The sequence below is a fragment of the Tasmannia lanceolata genome, unplaced genomic scaffold (assembly GCF_043159265.1).
Source record: "Tasmannia lanceolata isolate RefF3 unplaced genomic scaffold, GAP_Taslan_0.1 ptg000020l, whole genome shotgun sequence".
NCBI lineage: Eukaryota > Viridiplantae > Streptophyta > Magnoliopsida > Canellales > Winteraceae > Tasmannia > Tasmannia lanceolata.
The window spans coordinates 23,263,822-23,289,399 of NW_027518697.1; the positions used below are offsets into that span (position 1 = coordinate 23,263,822).

Below are 25,578 nucleotides of genomic sequence, written 5' to 3' on the forward strand. Positions count from 1 at the left end.
AAAAGTGATATTTGTGATACAGTGAACAGTTCTTTCGTGGATTCATTAGGGAAATACTGCCTATATCTTAATAAATTATCCTTGGATTGTCCAGATTTGGAGTTTTTGTTCTGTTTAACATATCCTTAATATATACAACTGTCACTATGTAATTGTTCCATGTAGATTGTGGAGTAGCAGATCCTCTGGAAACAAGTGGTTATCCTGTTTTTGGAAGGAAATGTTTGGGCAGAATCTATCCTTCTCCCATGTCCATCTGGAAGGAAATGTTAGGGCAGAATCATATTCTTATTTTATGTTAGACGTAATGAAATAAGGGTGCTGGATGATATGCCTGAGTTGTAGATTTTCCTTTTATTGGCTAGTCCAGGCTTTTTTGTAATTTTTTCTATTATTAGTAAATTTATTTTTTTGAAAAAAAAAATCAGTGGAAGCTTTCATCTTTTACCTAATCCATCCTTGAGTTGTTATTGTGTCATTTTTGTTATGGAACACTAATTCAATAAACTGGCTTTTATATTGTCCTTCATAGCTATTCTTTTTTGGTTTAAAATGGATTCTTGAAGCACATTGGTTTCCTTACCTGTTAGAAACAAAACAGATGTATTGCTTCTCCTGTATTTGATTGGTAATGATGTTAAAGAGTTATTTCGTCCATGTTTTATTTTGAATTGTAACTTTGTTGAACAGGGTTGGTTATCAAATAATGGAATGTTAATTCCTTTCCCATCATTGCTTGGGAGAAGTTTGACTTATTTGTTTAACTTGTAATAACACACTCATATCTGCAATCAGGGAAGGATTCCGCTTCAGATTAGAGAACATTGTTCGGGGTCAAGTAACCAGCCATTCCGATACCTCCGTCAATCATAACATTGGTAATTCTCGAAATGATCAATCTCAATCAAACACTTCACCAGAGACGGCGATTGAAAACCATGATATATCTCAACCCCGGAATCAGGAAACTGATAATCATCGAATGTTGGAGCATACAGGAGACTTGAATAATGATAACACTCCCATGGAAAGTATAAATTGGCAAGAAACTAATTCCCAAGGAGGGAATTGGCAGGAAGAAGTTACAGAAGATGAGAGGAGGGACTGGCAACAGTCTACTGAGGTTGGGTTTAATGAATGGCAAGATGGTACGGGAGAAGAACTGGATGGAAACTGGCAGGTAAATACGAGCCAGGATTGGCCTCGGGAAACTCCGGAAAATAGTTTCCCAGAAAATGACGATGGAGAAGGTAGCCATCTGCAAGAAGTACATCAGGTGTGGCATGATGTTGGATCACAAGAGGCTGTAGAGCATTGGCAAGATGGACCTTCTGATCCTCCGAGAACTCGGAGGGCTACTCCCATTAGAAGGGTGAATAGATTCCACCCACCTGATGATGACAATGTCTATAGCATGGAACTAAGGGAACTCCTTAGCAGGTATTTGATCTACTTTTGCAAGTTGTTTTGTTTTTTTCTATGTTGCATCAGTACGGATATGAGTGCTGGAATCCGACACGGGTATCGTGTTGGATTCGGCAAACCTCAAAAAGAACGATTCATGGATTCACCAAAATATTTTAATTAATTCTCAAATTTTATTTTATTACGTAGTACGGTTGTAACAAGTAATATATTCAGAATTTTAATACGTTAAGTAGATATATATAATATAAGGAATGATAGATGCAAGGGCCCTCTTTATGCAAGGGCCGGAGAAGGGCCTTTGAATAGATCCATGTCATTTTAAAAGTTGGTTGAGAAACTGAATTCGGTTGCACTTAATGATGTGGATATATTCAATGGCCCTTCTCCGGCCCTTGCATAAAGAAGGCCCTTGCATCTATCATTCCTCATATAACATTTTATTTTTATTTAAGAAACTTACTATTAGGAATGGGTAAAACTCAAAATATGTGGTACCAGTCAAAAAAAGAAAAAAAAACTCAAAATATGTGGTAATTGTAAAGGTGTGGTGGTATGTTCAGAAAAAACAAATAAAGGAGATCTAGAAGTGTCTCAAAGAATCCTGAAATATTGGAATCCGAGACGTGTCCGACATGGATTCTTCACTCATTTAGAAGAATCCATGTAACATGGGTTATATTATGTGTTGAGTTTTATAGTTCCTCATGATGGTTATTACCGGTGTTACAGGCGAAGTGTATCTAATCTACTCCGAAGTGGGTTTCGTGAGAGTTTGGACCAACTAATACAGTCATATGTTCAGAGGCAAGGCCGCACTCCCATTGACTGGGACCTACATAGAACCTTGCCTACACCTGCGTCACCGGATCAAAATCAAGAGCTGCAGAGAAATGATCAAGATGATGATCATCCAGACACCACTGCCAGAGCTCCACTTGTGCTGCCATCACCACCGGTGCCACCACCACAGCCACTTTGGCACCAGGACTTGCATCATGCTAACTGGTCTAGGCATGGCATACATCGTTCAGAAATGGTGTGTCAGCTTTCCTTTAATACTTGTCTTTCAAGCCCAAATGAAATCCATATTATTCGTTTTCCATATCTATGTCACAAATATCGTTCTCTGGAATTTCTCGGCAAGGGAAAATCTCGGGATATTTTTTTAATATTTTTTTCGTGTTTATATCGGGAAAAAACGGTAAAAATTAATTAATGTACAAATATAAAATATCAAATATACACTTTTTTACTTCAGAAATAGGATTAGCTGTACGGTTTTAGGATGTTTGATAGATTTTTAGAGTGAATAAGAAGTTCAAGATATTTTTTAAATTCAACTCCCCAATTTATCATGAAAATTCATGATAAAATCACGAGGAATTCAAGTTCTCGCGAGAATTTCAATTTCTCCGATAAAAATGTATTTTTATTGTTTAATCAAAATATCATTATTTTCTCCGAGAAATTTAATTTCTCACCGATATTTGTGAAATAGTTCCATATTGATTTCATATGAAGTCAAGCATGAAATATCTTTTCATATCACTGGAACATGAATGTCTTCTTAGACTTTTTATGTAGTATGAGCATATGCAGAGAGCTGAGTCTGTCTTTTTAGTGATTTTCCCCTCGTACATTCCTAGTAAATGGAAGAGTTTTCTTGCCTTTCTTTCTGTAGTTCTAATTGACTCCCATACAGTTCTAAGTGGGATGAACTGTATTTAATTTTTCTCAAGGAATCACATATTTACGACATTATGATGTTCACTTTCTCTGTCTTTCACTAGTGAGGCTGTCACATTCGAGGACATCACTTACAGTCTTGTGTGTTAATTTATGCTTCTAGAAGTTTGAACTGAGTGTGTATTTTGGTGCAGGAGTGGGAGATTATTAATGATTTGAGGGCTGACATGGCTAGGCTGCAGCAAGGGATGAGTCATATGCAGAGAATGTTGGAAGCTTGCATGGATATGCAACTAGAGTTACAGCGTGCAGTTAGACAGGAAGTTTCTGCAGCTTTAAATCGCTCGTCTGGTGGACAAGGTCAGCAGTAATTATTTCTGAAGTAAATTTCTTTTGGTAGGTAAGCAGGGATCGAACCTGCGACCTCAAGGTTGAGAAACAAAGCCTCAACCTTTGAGCTACAGGCCCAACCCCTCTTGCTGAAGTAATTGTCCACATAGTTGTCTACCTGTGACTCAACTCGTGACTCGATTTCTTAATTTTATGACTTGTGACTCGACTCGGCTCGTGACTCGTAAGCGTTTTTGACAATAACAGAAATTTAGTTGAAAAAATTATAATTATATATCAAAAGATGAAGCATGTAAAAAATATAACCCAATAGCATATAAATAAAACAGTAAGCCAAAAATATAAATAACTATATGCTTGTAACTTGCATGCACAAAATTAATTATCTTCTAAGTTCCAACTTCCAAGTTTTCAACCATCAAAATAAGAAAAATTCAAACCAACCAAATTCCCAAAAAAAAAAAAAAAGGAGAACTCAATAATCTCCAAAGTCATGCCTTCATCATAATAGACTAATCATTAATTATTCTAAATCTATCAATAATAATAAAATTAAAACTTACTTTGGTTTTAAAAATTAAGTCATCGAATGAAGAGGTCTATGAATTTGTTTATCTTGTGGTTCATCAATTATCTTCAACATCAAAGCACTCAACCGCATAACCATTATCAATCTTATTTTTTTTATTATCTTTTAATAATTTAACAGACGACTCATGACTCTACTCGGACGAGTCACCAGACGACTCGGACGAGTCTTCAAGAGAGGTGAGTCAACCATGCGACTCGACTCGACTCGCGGGTTGACTCGTAAGACTAGTACGAGTTTGACAACTCTGATTGTCCACATGTTCTTTTATTTATGATGAAAATGATCTGCCAGGGGTCATGATTTTAAATTTCGGCCGAAATACCGAAATTTCGGATTTCGGCTGGCACCGAAACCAAAATTGCCACCGAAATTTTGTTTTCGGCTGAGGCCGAAACCGAAGCCGAAACCGAAATTTCAATCCTTGGCCGGGGTATGTAACTCCCTAATGAAGACTGTATTTGCTATTTTGCAATAATGGTCAAATGCATTTTGATTCATTAGCTTTTTTAAAGATGAATTTTATATAGAAAATGATGACTAGGGAACAGATGAACCCAGCTCATCGAAAACGGAAAACAGCCCCATTAAATAATGGGGACGTAATCAGATACAATCTGACTAACTTGATCAGCACCAGATTTAACTAGATCATCAGTCATCACATTACTAGCCATTAAAAAAAAAAAACTCAGACATCACATTACTAATAGTGGAATAAGCTATGATTTTTTAATACAGACACGAGTGTCGTGAGTCGACATAGACATGGAGTGTCGGACATGGCAAACCCCCTATGTTGCATTAGTATGGATATGGGTGTAGGAATCCGACACGGGTATTGAGTGTCAGATTCGCCAAACCTCAAAAAGAAGGATTCATGGATTTGCCAAAATATCTTAATCAATTCTCAGGTTTTTTCCTTTCAAAAAAAAAAATTGTTCAGTTTTTTTTTACATAATAAAATGATTATAACAAGTAATATATTGAAAATTTTAATAGATTTAGATATAATATTTATTTCTATTTAAGAAACTTACTACTAGGATGGGTAAAACTCAAAACATGTCGTAATTGTAAATTCGTGTAGTGATATTCAGAAAAAAAAAACAGATAAAAGAGATTTAGAAGTGTCACAAAGAATCATGAAGTGTTGGAATCCAAGAGTCCGAGACTTGTCCAACATGGATTCTTCGCCAATTTAGAAGAATCCATGTAACATGGCAAACCCCTAAAATTTAGAAACGCGGACACAGCTAAAACGTGAAGTATATATAATCTTCATCTGTGGACACAGATTTGTGTGTCGAGTTTCGACACTGATACAAAGTGTCTGCCATGGTAACCCCTAAATTCTAGACATGCCCATATGTATAAAATTATAAAATTACTGGTCACTATCATAATTTTTAACAGTATAAATATGGTATTCATTTAAAAACTAAAAAATTCTTAGGATTAATCAACTATAATCTAAAATAAATATGAGATAATCAAATAATAATCCATTCATGAATTTAATCCAGTTCTCTTCACTCTTCAATATGCAACGAGAAAGGGAAACCAATATGATACGTCAGTGCAGTTTATCAAATCCCAAAACTTGAAATACAACTATATACTAATTATGGGACCTGGATTATGCATATTTTTTTTAACACCATCCACGTATTCTTTCCACAATGTCCATCGAAACCTACTTTAAAATCTTCCCAAATATAAAAATAAAATCTCCATAAATCGTGGCGATACTGCCTGCCATTTATTTTTTTATGGACAGAGCTTTGTAAGGCCCATTGTTAATGATAACTTGATGTATGTTTTGGCCGCCTCCGAACCTACTTTTGGCTCTCAATCGGTCCTTTTCTTCTCTTGATTCATCTTTAATAACTTATGGGTTTGTTTATGAACTTTGCTTACATTAGACTCGTTCTCCTATTATAAATAACTTACCCTAACCTAAATATATAGATTTCTCAGCTTTAAAAAATTTCAGATTAGAAGGGTCAAAGTTCTGACACCATTCCTTTCACATGGTCTACCAAAACTGACTTAAACATTAAATTAAATAAAAATCACTGTAGGTAAGGAATGAGGCTGCACATTTTTGTGGTGAATATAAATCTATATGACTGACAATTGACATTAGCACGATGCTTTCAATCCTCTTCTAGCGTACTTTTGGATCTCTGTTGGTCATCTTTTTCCTAAATGATTGTTGCTTAGTTATGGACTTATTCAATAACTTTTATTGCATCACAGCTGTACACACTTTGCACCTTGATGCATAGTGCCATGTTCCCATTTACTTTCGTTCCCCTTTTACGCCAACAATTTTATGACATTGTTGTGGCCCATTCTTTTTTGGCATGATGAGCTAAAACTTCTCCATGCTCTAGTTCTTTGATGGTTTTTTGTAGATGGAAAAAAATTATCTTTTGCTTACATAATTAAAAATAGCTATGCCATAAGTGATCCAATTTTGGCCCAAAATTCGATGCTGGATCAAATCAAAATGCAAAAGAATGAGAAAGCCATGGATGTATTAAATGCCTTGTCAAATTCATTTTCAATTTTATTAATCAATCAAGTTGACAAAGGAGCTTTGGGTAGCCTTGCAGAAGAATTGGAAAATGGAGGATTCTGACAAGAATAAACTTTTAGGCTTAAAAATGGCCATGATAAACCCACCCTTGCCCCATGTGCAGGAGATATATGTCTCTTTTACCAGATTATGGTTGAAGTTATAAATCTTTGATGAACTCTTTGTGTATATTCGACAATATCGAAGTTACTATTCATAGAAGGATTATCATGGGAGTCTTAAGTATTCAAAAAAGGTAAAATGAGATGCCAAACGCAACACCTATTAATAGAGAAGCTTAGGTTCAAAAGATTATGACTAAGCTGTTATCATCCTTAAGGATAATCTGGTTGAAAACACAGAAGAGAAGATCTTTGTTGGAAAGTACAATTGAAAACAAGATCAAATACAAGAATGTTGTTGATAAGTTCAATAAGGACGTAAATGACAATGATGGAAAACATCATCAGATTTTATTCCGCACATAGTGAGGGTTTTGTTGAAATTATGCTTGGTGGCTACTTGGTAGGCGACATGGAATTAGTGGAACAATATGATTTTTCATGATAAATTCCGAAAAGTGCACACAGTATGGAAAAGATCTTAAGAAGTATCAATTCATGGGAAGGCCCGTAAAATTAAGCGAATTGCTAGGTGACTCATCTTCATTAGGATTACCTTTAGCTCAGTTTTGATGGTTCTTCCTTTGGCAATCTAGGCCCTGCAGTGTGGGAGTCATTGGGGACCATGTAGGTATTTGGATTAGAGATCTTAGCAAGGTGTAGCTGTTGCGCCTCAAGAGTTGTAGTCTTTTAATACTTGAAGGTGATTCTAGGAATGTGCTCAATTGCACGTCTCAAGACCAAGCACCTGCGGAAATTTTCAAATGGGACATTTTCTTCTCAAATAAAGTAACTATAATGACAAGAGGGGAATGCAACAGAAGGAAAGCCCCATTTTCTCTACGGTGAACATGGTGAGGGAAGTCAAGTATTGGTGAAACCCAGACACATTCAAACATGAAGGTTGTTTTTATAAGAAATAAATAACAACCATAATGGAATATGACTTGAGAAAATCTTATTTTCTCTAGGGGGAACATGGTAGGGGTAGGCAGTTATTGTTGGATTGGTGCCGTGATGGATGCTTTCAACAATTGAAATATGTTCTTGTCTTGTGGGATGGTTGAAGATGGGCATCATCTCTACATGGACGAACTGCTTGTTACATATCAAGACAAGGTCACAAGGGAAGGTTACTCTTATCTATATTATATGCGAAATTGTTGCCTCAAACGCTTCAGAATTTTTCTTTTGAAAATTGACAAATATATTAAGACCAGCAAAATTTACAATGGGGACCAGTAGTCCCACCAGATTTACACAATATGACTTACCTAGGAGCATTCTCCTTGGCCCAAAAGAAAACCCATTACCCTTACATTACCCAATAGCCTTAAATGTATCGAATCAAACAAAAAATGCCATAATGTGGGGCCACCTAAGTCGAGATCATGACCTGCCACGTCACACATACTTCTCCACCACATTCCGAATTTGATTTTCAAAAATCCCACTCAAATGCCCATAGCTATCATGCGCCCTCACCGTGTATAGCCAACCACCGAACAACATCGTCGGAACTCCGGCGACCTCCACCTCGCACCACCAGCAATCACTGCTGTCACCACCTCCAGTCTCACCTCCGTTTCCTCCACAAAAATCATCTCCGCCGGGGGAGTCTCAGCCATCACGACCTTCATCAAGATCCGGCAACCTCCTATGCCACTGACCACCACGCCCATCCTCAAGCCATCACCCATGATCTTGATTCCGGAAACCACAGCCTTCTACCGCCAAACCCATCAGCCCCATTGCTAACCGGCAATCCACAGCCTCCTAGATCCTCCACGGCTTCCAAATTCGGTAATCCACGGCCTGAAAAAAATAAGATCTCTCCGCCTATAGCCGGCCTTCCACGGCTCCGGATCCAGCAACCCACGGCCATTCACGGCCTTTGACAACCTCCGCGGTTTTCCTTCGCTCCAGATCCAGCTTCACGGCTTCCACGGCCCCAAATCTGGCCTCCACGGCTTTAGATCCGACCTCCACGACCCCGGATCTGGCCTCCACGACCCCGGATCTAGCCGCCACGGAAAAGCCATACTCCAGATCTGGCCTCCACGGTTCTAGGTTCGGCCTCCACGACTCATCTTTTGCCAACAATGGGGAGAGACAAGAAAGAAAGGGCGACGCTAAAAAAAAAACAGAGGAAGAGAGGGAGACAAGAGAGAGCCAGCAATGGGAGAGACAAGAAAGAGAAGGGCGAGGCTAAAAAAACAGAGGAAGAGAGAGAGAGAGAGAGAGAGAGAGAGAGAGAGAGAGAGAGAGAGAGATCACCTCCCTCCCTAGGGCTTCTGTCGACCTAGGGAGGGAGCTTTGCAGATCGCCTTTTTTTTCGCCCGGTAATAATCTACTTATAATCACCTCCGTTTATTGTGCAAGCTATTTGAATTCACATAAAACGCTTCTGAAATTTAGTTCTGTAAGCTTTTTTATTTTTTGTTTTCTGTTCTTTTGTACTTTGTTTTTTTTTCTCTTGTGAGTTGGATCTACTTTATGGAAAAATTGCTTCTTAGCCCTCTATTGGATGGACCATATTGTATGTTTTATGTGCCAAATTGTTCTCTCAAACCCTTCTAAAATTTACTTCTAGAAGCTTATTTTGTTGTTTTTTTGTGTTGTGTGTGAGAAAGTTGGACCAACGTTATGTCAAAATCGTTTCCCCACACCCCTTTATAGTTGGATCGCATAGTATCTCTTCATTGGGTTTGTGTGGGCTAACCTTTGGTCTTAATGGTCAAATATCGACCCTTTAGTCTAAGGAGAGTTAGAATGGTTGGAAGTCTAAAGTTTCTCGAGGAACTCATGATGATCCACATATGCGAAGTGAGAATTAGGAGTGCAACTCGGGTCGGGTTGAGGCCAACCTGACCTGACCCGAGGAACCCATTTTTCCAACCCGAACCAGACCCAACCCGATTTCCAACCCGACGAGGTTCAACCCGACCCGACCCGACCCAACCTCAACCCCACCCAACCTGAGTTTTTGAGCTATAAAAAATAAAAAATGTCGGTTGCAAAACCCTCAACCCGACACGAACCCAACTCGGGTTATGAAAAGTCAACCCGAACCTGAACCCGACTCGAACCCGACCCGACCCGACCCGACCCGTCCTTTTTTCGGGTTCAACCTGTCAGGTTCGAGTTGAACCCGACCCGAGTTGTACCCCTAGTGAGAATTGTGCTTCAATGCACCTTAAATCTCATGATTAATGCTTCATATTGAGTGAATGTACGTTTGTTCAAGGACATTATGCAAGCTTGAAGCATAATATGAGGTTGAGGACAAAGCTCTCATTCTCCAATGTTGTACTGAGGTTTTTGAATGAAACAAGTCTGAAGAATCCCCTACTCATACTTTGTGGTTCGTCGGGAGAATCCCCTACCCACATATTAATTCATTGCATGTGGTTGGGTACCTTAATTCTTGAGCTTCTTTGGATTATTTGTTGTGCATCCAGTTGTTTTATGCTTTCCATCACCCCCTTTTGTGGTTGGTGGCACAAGTTGGTTGGTACACTCACTTGTATGTGGTAAAGCATCACGTATGCAATGGAAACGACAAATGCCTTGGACAACTAATTAATTGGATTATTGAAGTATAATATCCGTCATTTTCATAGGTGTTAACCTTCAAGACTTAATTAATGATTCTATTGAGGGCAATGCAGATGATCCCATCTCGATTGGAGCCCCTGAGGTTTGGTCGCCCCTCCTATTGGGGGCTGAAGTTTCTTTTTGATGGAGCAGCATTGTCTCACACTGATGCGCGGCTGTTGTTCGTTTGAAAAGCATTGGGATGGGGGGATGAGTGTTCTTAGTTCCTCATGACATTTCTTTTTTGGTTTATGCGTCTCCTTATGGAGATGGTGAGGCCACAAAGGCTGACGTTAGAGCAGATGGAGTGGAATTAAGTGAGTGTACTTACCATCCTAGACCAGCCAAGCTTTGGATCAAGGTAGATTTGCTCGACATATTAGATGGCTTAAGAAGGATTCTCTCCCTCCATGGAGATTTAGATGTGGGAAGCCCTATTGAATATTGAGTATTTGTACTCGTATATTCTATGTGAAGGAGACACTTTTGCGGACAGGCTTGCTATTGTTGGTCTATCAAGTATGAGTGTGATTGAGGCAAATTGCCCGATATGTTATGGTGTTCTTTTTCTTGGCTTTTAGCCGGTTGTAATTTTGTTTCCCCTAAGGGCCCGTTTGGATGCCGAGAAGATTTTGATTTGGATTTCTCACATTTGCAGCCCTTTTTGCATTGTAATTTGGATCGGGTCAAATTCTTGGATTTCTAATTCAGCAGCTGACAGTGGAAAAAATCAGATTTCTAAATTTCCTGTGGAAATAAGAAATTGGAAATCCACAGATCTGGCAGTTTCCTTCACCTTCTTAGCTCCTCAACCTCTCCCCTCCACTAGATAGTACCCTCTTCCCTCTCTATCTCCCTCTACAGGACCTGCCGGATATATTCAATTTGTACTCAAAACTCAATTCCAAATCCAAATACGAAATGGGAGGTATGCAAACGGGCCGTAAATGTTAGTGGTTAAAAAAAAAGCAACTTTACCTTCATAAAAGTGTAGATTATAAACCATTCAATTATTAGAGTTTTAAGATTATGTCAACGTTTCCTTACATTTGGTTAAATTGCCTTTTCGGCATCTAAAGAAGAAGTATTTTAATGAAGGTTTCATGTTGATGTGAATCTTCACATAGGCCCTGTTTAGATTGCAGGAATTTTCTGGAAAAGTTTGGAAAGGAAAAATATGACTAAGATTTCTACTTTTGTTTAAATCCAAATACGAAATGGGAGGTATGCAAACGGGCCGTAAATGTTTGTGGTTAAAAAAAAAGCAACTTTACCTCATAAAAGTGTAGATTATAAACCATTCAATTATTAGAGTTTTAAGATTATGTCAACGTTTCCTTACATTTGGTTAAATTGCCTTTTCGGCATCTAAAGAAGAAGTATTTTAATGAAGGTTTCATGTGGATGTGAATCTTCACATAGGCCCTGTTTAGATTGCAGGAATTTTCTGGAAAAGTTTGGAAAGGAAAAATATGACTAAGATTTCTACTTTTTACTCATGAAAAAAGATAAACTTGAACCAACCTATTCATTTTTTATTTAGAGGGACCTACAATTTATGATGACATCCCTCTAAATTAGCTATAATCACATTATTTCCCTCTAAAATGTGGAAAGAAAAAAAAAATCTTGAGAATAAATAAAAAAAAAATTCTTGAGAATTTTTTTTCCATTGGAAATGTTTTTCTTATATTCCAAACAAGGCCTTAGTCTCAGATTACCAGTATATGATAGTTTATTAACCTTAGTGTTGAACTAAGAATTCTCTGTGATAATTGATAAATCATTTGTGGTGTGTGATTTTCACCCTCATATCTTACATTTCATAGTTAGCTAGTACCTGAGGGCTTCTTATACAGCCTTCTACTTAGAAGCGGCCTCACTTTTGAACTCATATTGGTAACACACATCAGTAAACCTTCATTCCATTGTAAGTGTAACCATTCATTCAATCTAGAATTTTCTATTTATCCCTTTAATTTTTTGACCTTTTTTTTTTATGCCAACCAATCTCCTAGTCCATGATTTCCTTCCAGATCTTTTATGTTAGCTTCATCCTTTCATCTTCATATTGGGATGTTCTTTCACCTCTCTATCAATCTGAGTAACTTCTTCAAAGAAAAGAGAATTTTTCCATAACATTGCCAAACACTCAGTTCTATTTCTTGATTTCTCACTTAGCTACTGTAATTTCAACTTCACTTTTTATTCCATATCAGAGAAACTTCACCACTCCCTAGCCTTATTGTTGGGAAAGTTGCCTTGTTTCCTCACCTCACCCCAAGCTTCCTATTTTGACTAGGTTTCCTACAAAGTAGAGATAAAGAGAGAGCAATTTCCTCTCTTGAAGTGTGGCGGCTACATAGAGGGGAAGGCTACGTGAAGAGAGGGTGATGTAGATTGTAGGCCCAATAAGAGGCATATTTGCCCATTAGGTCTTATTTCCATGTTATTTAGTTTCTAGGCCCTTGTGACTACATCAGAGGGTTTTCTCTCTTTGTTGGCGTGAGAGAGAGAGAGAGAGAGAGAGAGAGAGAGAGAGAGAGAGAGAGAGAGAGAGAGAGAGCTTCTTCTTTCGTTTTATCTTGGGTTCCTCTTGGGTTTTTATCGGTTTCTCTTGTTTACGGTCTTGGTTGAGAGGACAAGGGTTGCGGGTTTGTGGGTTTTGTGTTAATCCATTGTAATCCTTGTATCATAGTGAAGATCGTGTTCTAACTGTGGATGTAGGCATCTTGGCTGAAACACGTAAAATCTCAGTGTTCATTTTGTGGCTTGTGTGTATTTTTACTTTTTTGTTTACTTGTGCTTGATCGGATTGGATTTTCCCAGCAGGTTTTCTCAACACTTATCATAGATTATGGGTCTCATTGCCACTGAGAAGATAAAGAAAGGCCCTTGTGACTCCATTTCAACTTGAATTTGTGGACTCCATCACTCCATCTGAGAGTTTATTGGTATTGATCAATGATCCAATTTTGATTTAGGAAATGCCCTTTTTTTGGATCCCTGGGAAGTCAGCCACTCACTCGAGCTGTGGTTTCTCATGATTCACTGTCCTACTAAATATTACCATTCAAAAAAAGAAAAAAAAAAAGAAAAAAACAAAATATGAGCTCCCTCCATTGGCAACTCATAGGTTCATTCCTCCTACAAATCAACAAAGTTTGTTGTAGTTGATGTAATGCGCTTACAGACTTACCTTTCTCATGGATCAAATGGATATCATTAAAATCTTCCACCAAGCACAATAATAAGTCCATGTCTTTCTTATAAGGGTTTTAACAGGCTGGGCTCAATCAAAACTTTGTACAAGAAAATGAATATTCCTGGATCTAGCGCAAGTAAGGTAAATTTTGAGTCGAGTCTGAACAAGCTGTAGGTCTAAACCTTTTGAAACCCCTCCTTTATCATTAAACTGTCTCTCTCTCTCTCTCTCTCTCTGCCATTTTCATGTTATCAAAGTATCACCTTGATTGTTTAGTGTTTAATTTTTTCGCTCTTCTGAATTTAGGCTTATTGTTTAATGAAGTAAAACAGTTTTTTATTATTTAAATCTTTTGAGTCGGCAAGTGGTGACTATAAGGGAGAACTGCTACAAATCTCTATGGCATTCTCACTAGAGGGGTGCTATTGCTGTTCATCTATTGAGGGTCGGCTTAGGTTTGCCTTTTTCATGTTATAAATTTACTTTTTTTGAACTTTGTTATTAATTTTTCCTTTTTAAATAAAATACCCCTTTTTTCTTCTTAACATCTGATATTTTACGTATGTGTTCTCCATATTTTTCATCAATTAAGTTTGTAATTTACCAATTCAAAGCGGAACTATCAAGTGCATGATTAGTTCCACGAATCTCACTGGACTGACCATAGTAAACTCCTTCTCGTTGTACTGAAATGGAGGTCTGATTTGATATCCATTTACAACTAGGAGAGGTACACCTGTGGTATTGAATTAGTCTGTGTGATCAAGGAAGGTCTTAATACTATCTCTGACTCGGATGAGAGAGAAGGGAAATAAGGGGTCTAGGGGATTCTCGTTCTTGCCCGAACCTCCAAACCTATGGGGCATTAAATTAATCAAAAGCACCGGGGAGGCTAAGTCATCCCCTCTATTGACCGAACCCTCAGTTCGGAGGTTTTTGCAGGTACCCACTTGCCCTGTCCCAAGAGAGCTACTGCTTTCATTCATTAGTTCGTTCCTTTCATTCCTGTCTCGCTCTGGGCAGATGAGGCATTGCATAATAGAGTGCAAAGCAAAGACTTAAAAGAAGAGGCTGCTGCATATATACATCTTGGTTTTGGGGATCCTAAATTGATTCATAAGGTATGCAAATTCAAGAAAGCGAGATAGTGGTTAAAACAGACCCACTTAGGTTGGGGGGGGGGGGGGGGGGGGGTTCGATCAAGATTTGTTTCTCCGGAGTACCAAAAGCGAGCATGAACGTCATTATGAGCATGACGTCGTTATTTCCAATTCTTTTAATAAGACAAAAAAAAAAAAAACAAATGGGTTCCCTCACTTGGATACTGTCAGCACGCTTTTTTGCTTTTTTGCTTGATCGGGGAAGGCTCAAATCCAGACCATCGGTCGGTAACCGAAACATCACATTACCAGTTTTGGTAAGGGAGTTAGCCAAAGCCGGGGTGTCGGGTGGGGTCGAGAAAGCCAGTTCCATCGCCGGTAAGAAAATAACTCAACCAACGCCAATGCCATCGGCCAGGAACAGTGCCCCTGCTCACGCCTAATGCCTGGCCAAGGCAGCCTAGCCTTAGTCTAACTAAGTTTTCTATCCATACTATGACATTGTACAAAAGCACGTGGTCCCAAAATAAGGACTTGCAGCACCTTCAATGAGAAGGTTCTCTGCAATGCTATAAATACCAGGATATCTGTAACATAGCCAGAGGCAAGTGGGTCGGGTAACTTCTTATTAGCCACTTCTATCACCGCCCGGTGGGCGTAGGCACCGAGAGAACAGCCCTCATCAAGACTAGAAAAACGTTAATTTTAAAAACCTCATCCTTGATGTATGTTGATACCTGTAATTTGGTAATCGAAGTTTTTTTAGTATCAATGTGTGGTAACATCATTTTTCATCCATTCGATTTTCATTGGTGGTTTTTCTTGTTCTTGTCCATCCATTCATCGTGCGTGGCCAATTCGGTTCCTTCCAAGACTTCTCTTCCATTCTTAAACCTGGCCAAGAATGTTTGGCTAGGCTCGAACGCTCGCACGCAAGCGCGGAAGGGATAAGTTTTCCTACTCTTGCGCCCTATCGGTTGAGTCGTTCCGTTCGGTCCCTCGCCCGAGGCCCTCACTACACTGCTAGAAGTAGGGGTGCAACTCGTGTCGGGTTTTGAAGAGCCCTACCCTACCCGAGAAATATCTCGGGTTGGGTCGGGTTGGGGTTTTTTCCGGAAAACCCACGATTCCCAAACCGGCCCTACCCATGATAATTCTCGGGTCGGGTTGAGTCGGGTCTGGTTTTTTCACGTTGACACGTTGTAGAAAAAAAAAAACAAATCTTCACACCAAAAATCTCTAAATTTATGTATAAATTTAAGAAGGAAACTATATTTCCACATCACAAACATGATCACCTCAATGAAAACAATAATATCAATATATTGAAAAATAATTTGCTATGTTATTTAAGAGATAATTAAAAATGTCATAGTACACCTACATAAGTCGGGTCGGGTTTCACGTTTTTTTTCCTTAAACCCGACCCTACACAAGATTGAGCCGGGTTTTTAAACTAAAACCCGACCCTACCCAAGACCCATGATTTCTAAACCCGACCCATGCTATTTTCGGGTCGGGTCGATGCGGGTCGGGTAAAACCCGACCCAAGTTGCACCCCGAGCTAGAAGGAAGACTCATTTAGGAGGTTTTAGTTACATTAGTTCGCTACAAGGAGAAGCGGGTACAATCGGAGAATCTTGAAGTTTGTTGTTTCCTCGTAGGTACATTGTTCACCAAGCCTAGCACTGTACAGTACCTCCGCTCGGGCTTCTATCTTGGTCAATTAGTTGCATGGCATGATGAAAGTATCCATCGTAATTTGATTTTGATTCTTGAATTATTAAACCATGGTTTCCAGAGGATGGAAGGAAAAGGGTCCGTCAGTACAATGGAGCAATTAGAAGAAATTTCTTGTATAGTGATGGGACCATCATATGGCTATATTATAATATTAAGTGTCTTTTAGATGCTTTTTAAGTCTTTTCAAGGCATAGGGGCTCAGTAGTGTCTTTTCCCCATCAAAATCACTTAAGGTATCTGAATTATTAGTATTTTAAATAGGCCCCACACATGTATTATGAAAAATTTAAGTGGGGAGAGAGTTTTAAGTCATTAGAGGGTATTTTAATCCAAAACATTAGGTTTTTGTTTTAGGTTTTAGAACTTTCTAGTTCTCGTTCTTTTCCTATATATTTGTAGCCTCATGACTCTTTTTCTGGGATGCCATGCAATGATTGAATGAATAAAGATTTGACCTCCATATCAAGTCAGTTTTCTATGCCTAAACTCTTCTTTCACTTTCTTCTTTTCTCTTCTCTTATGTCTTTCTTCAGCCTTTTTTTTCTCTTTCCCTCCTTTTTTCTCCCTTTCCTTCATACTTTTCAATTGGGTTCATAAACCACATCCCCTTTTTACGCCTATTACCCTTGCTTCTTGATGTTTCCGCACGTAGTAGATCTTTATTCATTCAACTCTCAATATCTCTCTCAATTCAAAGATCGAATTGATGCCGTTTCATCGATTCCTGTTCCATTGATTCCTCCTAAAGATTTCATTTCAACTGGAATTTGGATCTCTCTCAATATCTCTCTCAATTCGAAGATCCAGGATTTGAATTGATGTCGTTTCATCGATTCCTGTTCCATTGATTCCTCCAAAAGATTTCATTTCAATTGGAATTTGTTTATTCGCGGTGTACAATTTCCACCTGGGGAGAACTGATGTGATCCATCTTTAAACCTTTGCTTGAAGAGGCCCAAGAGAAGTACGGGACTGGAAAGTCAATCGGACAAAGTAAATTGCAATCATCACCAAACATGAGAGTCAAAAAGGGGAGAATATGGTGTGGAGATAATTGTGCAACCCCATACAACAAAGGAAAGAAAAAGAAGTAACGAAAGTGAAGAACAAAGCAAAAGATAGGGGAAACATGGACTATTATGAAGAACACCACCTAAATATCTGCGTAACAACCCCTAAATCAATGTTACCTGGAATGCGGATCGTTCCGGTACGTGGTACGGGAACGGGTACGGGGTACGATGATAGCCAGGTACGCGGTACGATGAGGGCATATATATATATATATATTTACAGGAATATCATTCCATAGTACACACTACATACATTTAATACACAAAATATAATAAGCTCATGTATGTCATACATATTTTTTCAAAAAGAAAGTTCCCGTTGGAATATATGAATATCCTTCCATAGTCCAATACTACATCCATTTTATAAAAAAATAAAAAAACCTCATGTATGCCCTACATATTTTTTTCAAAAATAAAGCTCTAGTTCCAATTCAACCCAAAATATATAAAATTTGTAGCTCTCTCTCCATCTCTCTCTCCATCTCTCTCTTAGTCTATATGCATATCTCTCTTTCTCTCTCGCGGGTCTCCGCGGTTCGTCATTTTTGGTTATCTGGGTCGCTAGCGAACCACGTTTGGGATCGTGTGACCCCGGATCGCGGATCGGAGGGCAGTTGGCGAATCCGGTAACTATGCCCTAAATCTATAGGGACAACAAAGGATGCAAGGATGAAGGGAGAAAATAAGGGGGGCGAAGAAACGGAGTCAAGAAGGGGTGGATCAAAGGGCTAGATGCAGTCATGGACTGCAATCTGTCCACACAACTGTAAAGAGGAAAGTCATTCGACATAATCAGCAGGAGCTTCGGATCATGCCATCATACCAATAAAGTCATTGATCGTAGTATTTGGATCCCACCCAGATTTTTATCACTTAATTGCGACTGCACGAACGAGCATCTACAGAATTAAGGAACAAAAAAAGTCCATCGAAGGCGGACCTTGTGATCACATTACTTCAAAGTTCAAACCAACAACACAATTGCCCAAAGTCTCTTGTGTGTTGGGAATACGCAGCCCGCTGGGTCAACTGTTAGCCGATTGTACGAGGATGGTCAAGTCGCATGGTCGACTCGCCTCTGTTGACTCTTACAAGTCGTTGCGAGTCGAGTCGAAAAACTAAGACTCTTACGAGTCAAGTCGAGTCGCTGGGCCTGGGCTTTCTTGTTTTGAGAAAACTTGGATGTTGGAACTTAGAACTTAATTATTATTTTTTTGAATGGTAGGTAACTGCATTAAATGCGAAAAAAGACCGAGGAGGTATATATAGATAAGAGAGAAAAAGAAAGACAGGAACAAGAACAAGCCCCATTGCTAGGGTCAAGGAGGAATGGAGTTAAATAGCTCAACTCTCTCCCTAGAGACTCCGTCTCTACCTAAACTGTCCGGCACACCATTAGCTGATTACCTAACAAGATGGAAAAAAATTGATGCATCCCCCATCCTGTCTTGATCTCATCGAAGAGAGAGGCAAATCTCGAAGGGAAGGAATGCGAGCCACTAAGCCACCTTATCACATTGAACGAGTCTTCTTCTACCACTTTAAAAAAAAATCTTCATTCTCAAGAAACTGTATTCCTTGGTAGATAGAACACACTTCAGCTTCATTAGCGTCTGCGACTGTAATGGGACCCGCAAAAGCCCCTTTTATAGCCCCAAATTCATCCCTCAAGACACCCCCAATTCTGACAGGACCAGGGTTCACAATGCTAGACCCATCGAAGTTTAGCTTCAAAAAACCATGTGCGAGAGGTTCCCAGTCTTGGACAATCTTGGGTTCTTGCCCTGAACCATCACAAATCTCCTTCCAACCATACCATAAATCATGGGTGGATACAAATCTAAAGCAAGGAAGGGTTTTCACCTATGATTAAGTTCCGATCGGAAGTTAATTATTTTTGTGCATGCAAGTTACAAGCACGCAATTATATTTTTGGCTTTAGCTCTTTATCTATGTGCGATTCGGTTTTTTTTTTTTTTTTTTACATGCTTCATCTTTTGCTATATAATTAAATTATTGTCAAAAAATCTTATGAGTCACGAGTCGAGCCACAGGTTGACAACTATGGGGGTATTATTGTCTTTTCCCATCAAAATTACTTAAGTTCTTTGTCATGAATTTTAAATTGGCCCCACTTGTATTACTATAGTTTTACTGGAAGAGTCTTCAAGTCATTAGAGGGTATTTAGTCCAAAAATATTAGGGGTTTTAGAACTTTCTAGTTCTCTTTCTTTTTTTGTATATATTGAGCTTCAGGGCACTTTTCTAGGACAATGATGAAATGAAGAAAGATTTGACTTTCATATCAGGTCAGTTTTCTATCTCTAAACTCCTTTCAGTTTCTTCTTTTCTCTTCTCTCTTTCTTCGGTCTCCTATTCCCTTCTTTTTCTCTTTTTTCCTTCACCCTTTTAGATTGGGTTCGTAAACCGCGTCCCATTTCTACCCCTATTATCCTTACCCTTGTTTCTTGATCTTGATCTTGAATATATGTTCTCTCCTTTTCTCTTGGCTGTCATGGAGTCACATCATATAGAAAGATCTAATTTTCTTATTGTTTATGCAAAGAAGATCATGGAATCACGTTGTTGAGCGGGGTGGAGAAAAGGTTGGACACTTGGAAGTGAAAGTTGGTATATAGAGGGGGAATAATTACTCTATTTAAATCAGTCTTCTCCAACATACCGATTTACTAGATGTTGATTTTTAAATGCCCTATGAGTGTTGTAAAAAGATTAGAGAAAATTCAGAGCAGATTTATTTGGGGAGGATCTGATGAGAAGAGAGGCATTCCTTTGTTGAATTGGGAAGTGGTCTGAAAATCCTTTTTTTCTTTTTTTTTTTTTGGGGGGGGGGCGCTTGGAATCGGAAAGATAAAGGAGGTGAATATTGCTTTGGTGGGGAAGTGGTTATGGAGGTTTGGTAGTGAAGGAAATCAATTATGGGCGAAAGTTATCGAAAGTTCCTATGGCTCTACTCCGGGGCTGCTCAGAATCTTCTGATTGCTTCAGATATCAATGTCCCAACTAATCCACCATCTCCATGGACGCTATGTTATCCGAACTCCCAGCATCAATGATCATCTTTGCACTGGCCAATTCCGACATAGATTCGGAATACAGCCTTCCGTCTCCTCCTCCTTTCTGCAGCTGGATTGAATCTAGATCGAAGGGGGTGATATAGGAATTCACTAATAAGGAGAGAATAAGAATTATTTCTTCAGAAACTTCCTGGAACATACATTAAGGGAGCCATTGAAAGGTGACTGAAACACCAGAAACGGGGACTACCCGAGCTAATGATAGAGGCAAGAACACTTTCCGGCCAGGTCCCATTGATTGATCATAACGATATCGTGGAACACTTTCCGTAGATGCTCGCTCGGAACCTTGGCCATATGAAACTAACTGAAGGCAAGGCTATGATTATGATTGCTCTTTCTTTTTGGCTTGCCTGACTGTGACAAAACGATGTGGAGAAATATTATGAGATTTCAGCAGTTGTTTCATAAAGGGATCGGATTTAGGGTCTATTCTTGGGATCGAATCAGGTTTTAGGATTATTCAATGGTGCTCTCATTCCCCTTTGAAAAATCTTTTTCGTAACTTGTTCTCAATGGTTGTTTCCAAGGAGGCTTTTTGTGAAGGACTGCCCGGAAAAAAATGGTAATAGTATGGTATGGTGGCCGAGCTTCAGACGAAACTTCTTCGACAGAGAGATTCCTTCCATTGCGTGACTCTTAGAGCTGCTTGATGAGGGCTACATTCAATAGTTTTGGGAGGACAAAGGGTTTGGATATGGAACTCATCGGGAGGCTTCTCCGTAAAATCATATTATCAGTACCTTGTATCTCGTCCTGATACCTCGAGTGTAGCTAGAGTTTGGACAATCCAGGCCCCGTCTAGAGTTTGCAACTTCGGGTGGGCGACCCTATTGGATAGGATTCAAACGGTAGACTACTTGAGGAAGTGGGAGATTCTGATTATTAATCTTTTTTTTTTGAATGGTGTTCTAATTATTGATCATTGTGCTTCATGCATTGAGGTTGGGGAATCAGTTGATCATCTATTCATCTTTTGCAAACTAGTGAGGGAGGTTAGGAGCAAAATCGTCTCTAGATTCGGCATCGTATGGGTTTTCCCAGCCAATCTTCAGGATCTCTCTCATTTGGCCCTTCGTCCCTTGAAGAAAAAAGGAAAGATATTGTGAAATGTATCTTTCTTTTCGACTTTATGGGTTTTTTGGAAAGAGCGTAATGCAAGTGTATTTATGGGTTTTTCCGAGGGACCTCTTTTCCTTTATTAGAAATTGGTTGCTCTGGTTATCACTTGGGTAAAAAATTGCAAAGTAGCGAGGGCGGTTTGGAGCAAAATCCTCTCTAGATTCGGCATTGCATGGGTTTTCCCAGCCAATCTTCAGGATCTCTTTCTCATTTGGCCCTTCGTCCCTTGGAAGAAAAAAAGGAAAGATATTGTGGAATGGATCTTTCTTAGCGACTATATGGTTTTTATGGAAAGAGTGTAATGCAGGAGTATTTAAGGGTTTTTCCAAGGGACCTCTTTTCCTTTAGTGGAAAGTGGTTGCTCTAGTTATCCATTGGGTAAAAACTCTTCCTAGCTTCAGATTTGTGTATGCTTATGACATTTGGAATGGGTGGACTGGAGGGAGGTGTGCCATAGTGTTGAGTCGCAGCCGAAGGTGGTGCAGGTGTGGGAACCTCGGCTCATGGTTTCTTGAAATTCTTTTTTGATGGGTCAAGCTTAGGGAATCCAGGCCTCGCAGGAGTGGGGGGATTTTAAGAAATGATTTGGGGGAAGTGATTTGGGATGCTGGTCCCATTGGTGGGGTGGATTCAAATGAAGTGGAGATTGGGGCGGTGCATCAAGGATTCTAAGTTACTAGATAAAAATATCCTGGATAAAGTGATGGTGGAAGTGGATTCCCTAAATGTGATTCGTTCGCTAAAGGGCCTCCACCCTCATCCTTAGAGATTTGCTAGCGTCTTTGTTAAGATTCAGGACCGGACGGATCATCTTCTATTGTTTTCTGGCATGTGCGTCGTTCTACTAATCAGGCGGCCGGCATGCTTGCTAGAGAAGGGGTTGAGAAGGAAGCTTTGGAGCTCTTTGATTGTTTTTCCTCCTTGATGCTCCCTTTTGATTTTTGTATTTTTTGTTTTATTTTCTTTCTTTCCCTGTATTTGACCATCCTGGTCTCTTTTTCTATTTAATCTACGGCCATTCAAAAAAAAAGGAAGGTCATTTTTTTTGCATGGTAAAAAGGAAGATCATGTAAATATAAAGCATTAATTATCATTTACCTACATTTGCCTAATAGGCATGGTTTTAAATTTCGACCGAAACCGAAATGTACCGAAATTTCAGAAATTTTAGTAAAATACTTATTTTTTTACCAAATTTTGGCCCATGAAATTTTGCCAAAATTTCAGTTTCGGCTGAGTCCGAAACCGAAACTGAAATTTAAAACCATGCTAATAGGTAATTTTTATGAAAACATTGTAGATTGTGCACAATTCTCCTTATGTTAATTGCTTGATCATAATCCCCAAAAAGATAGTTGGCATGGTTCAGTCCTCTACACACAAGCATAGCTATTTCTTTATGCATTAGATCTATGGATTAACTAAAGGAGGTGGGCTTGGCATTGAGAATCTTTGTAATAAAAACAAGGCTTTCTTGGGAAATTGTTTTGGAGATTTAGTGAGGTGAGGGGTGGTCTTTGGAGGACTATCATCTTGTATAAATATGGGGAGGGGTGGGATGGATAGGCAGGGAGAGAGTTTTGGGTGCATGGTGGTCAATGTGTAGCGTTAGAGAGGATTGATAAGCTCTAGGGTGGGTGGATTAAGTTTTGGGGAGATCTCTGATTGTTTACTGTTTCCTTTTGCAATGAGTATCCCAGCCTCCATAGGTTAGTTTGTGAGAAACATAGTTTTAAATTTTTATCGAAATCGGCACGAAATGATCGACATTGCATTTTTCTCCCTACGATCTTCCTTAGAGTGAGACCTTCCTTCCATTGGATGAGCATTTGGCGATTTCACGATTCTCCAAAAAGCTTTTATTGGATTGTGTGGCAAAAGACCAATAATTTTGATGTGCTTAGGAGGAAAATGTGTCATGTGGTGAATTTGTGCATTTTGTGTCATCTAATTACTCATTCATCCATTGTTCAAAGGCTAGGGAGGTTTGGAGAGATGTTATTAATTGGTTTGGCATTGCTTGGGGTACCCTTCGATCTTTCCAGCATCTTCCTCAAGGTGGCATTGTTGGTCTCTTGTGGGGAAGGGTTTTATTTTATGGAGTTTGTTTCCTTTTGTCCTTGCTTGAGTTATGGATGGAAAAGAACCAAGGAACCTTTGAGGATAACTGGAGTAAGAAAAATCGACTAACTTAGGAGGTAAAAGAGTTTGATTGTTGGGTGGAAGATGGCGAGGTGCATACCTTCTCCCAACACACTAAGGCTTAAGTTTGATGGCTCGTCTTCAGTGGGAGATGGGGGAGATTGCAGTGGGAGATGGGGGAGATTGCATTGTTATTCTGGGAACCTGTGGGCATGCTGGATTCGAACGTGGCAGAGGTGCATGTTGTTATTGAGGTTTAACGCCATCTCTTGGGCAAATTGGAAAGTCCCAGTTGTTGGAGATTAGAGCATTTTATCAATGACTTGTATTACCATTGAGTTGGAAATGAGTTTCCTCTTCTTTCATCCCTAGGAGCTATAATGACTTGGCGAACACCAACTTGGCGAACACCCTTGCGAGAAGTGGGGTTCAGAGAGATGTATTATTTGTGGGGCAACCTTTGCACCCCTTGTTATTTCTGTTTTTACCTTTGTAAACTGTTTCGATTTCAGAAGAAACAATAAAAAGAATCCATGTGTTAACCTATTAACCTCTAATCAACGGGTTATATGACCTTAAAAAAAAATAACGGGTTATATGACCTTTTTATTGGAAATGAGTTTCCTTCTTTTTTTTTCCCGTTCCCAGGAGCTATAATGATTTGGCAGACTCACTTGCTAGAAGTGGGGTTCACGACCTTTGCACCCCTTGTAATTTCTGTTTTTCTCTTCTTAAACTGTTTCTGTTTCAGAAGAAAGCAGAGGGCAACAATAAACAAAAACAAAAGTACTGTTATTCTATTTTGAAGTTGTTTGGCTCAGTTATAGAACACATAATGACCACTGATACTTCACAAATTGACTAGAAGCTGTTGATTGTTTTTGCAGAGATTGGGGGAGAGTCATCTGAGGATGGATCAAAATGGGGCCATGTGAGGAAAGGAACTTGTTGTGTCTGCTGTGACAGCCAAATTGATGCTTTGTTGTACAGGTTAGCATATTTGCTCCGCGACCTATAGAGAACAAGGAACACCCAAAATATAACTGATTTACTGGCATTTTTATCTGGTCTCTATTCTTTTCATGTGTGCAGATGTGGCCACATGTGCACTTGTTCTAAATGTGCAAATGAGTTGGTTCGAGGTGGAGGCAAGTGTCCATTGTGCCGTGCTCCTATTGTCGAGGTGATCCGTGCTTATTCCATACTGTAAATAAAAACAACGGAAAAGAGAAAAAAGAGAACATTGAAGATGTTGGAGGACTGCTCATTTCCAGGTTCTCATCTCTCTTTTCACAGATATATTGTTGTTGCCTCTTTTGTTCTTGATTATTTATGAAACATTAGTGTATGTTTAGAAGAACAACTGGCAAATGACACTTCTGATTCATCATTCAGTCTCAATAAATTTTTTAACACAAGATCCTTTCTTTATCTTCATCTGAAATTATATTAGTAATCACCTTTTGATCATTAGGCAAAGAGATGGTCCTGTATTTGATTCCTTCTACTAATTGAAGAGGAAGGTCTTATGACTGATTTGATGATCTCTGGCAATCCAAATTGAGTTGATAAATAAGCCCTTCCAGCGGATGGTTAGGATCGACATGATGTTTCTTTTGAATGTTTTCGAGTGCTACTCATTTTAGTTCTCCTCTATTTAATCCTTCATTTGAAGGAAGTGATCTACCTGTAGGGGTCATTGCCCAAATGTTAAATGGACAGAATTTGGGCACAG

The 25,578-nt window shown here is 39.1% G+C and overlaps 1 protein-coding gene across 2 annotated transcripts in view; it reads left to right on the forward strand.

The window, feature by feature from the left end:
• The window catches only part of LOC143854110 (RING/U-box superfamily protein), a 37,308-nt gene extending 12,047 nt beyond the window's left edge, over nucleotides 1-25,261 (forward strand). For both annotated transcript variants that reach the window (XM_077363894.1, XM_077363893.1), the window contains 5 exons: nucleotides 796-1,440; nucleotides 2,158-2,464; nucleotides 3,309-3,474; nucleotides 24,731-24,833; nucleotides 24,936-25,261. In XM_077363894.1, coding sequence (XP_077220009.1) covers nucleotides 796-1,440; nucleotides 2,158-2,464; nucleotides 3,309-3,474; nucleotides 24,731-24,833; nucleotides 24,936-25,053 — 1,339 coding nt within the window. In that variant the 3' untranslated portion in view covers nucleotides 25,054-25,261. The remainder of the gene's footprint in view (nucleotides 1-795; nucleotides 1,441-2,157; nucleotides 2,465-3,308; nucleotides 3,475-24,730; nucleotides 24,834-24,935) is intronic.
• Nucleotides 25,262-25,578: the final 317 nt, after the last annotated feature.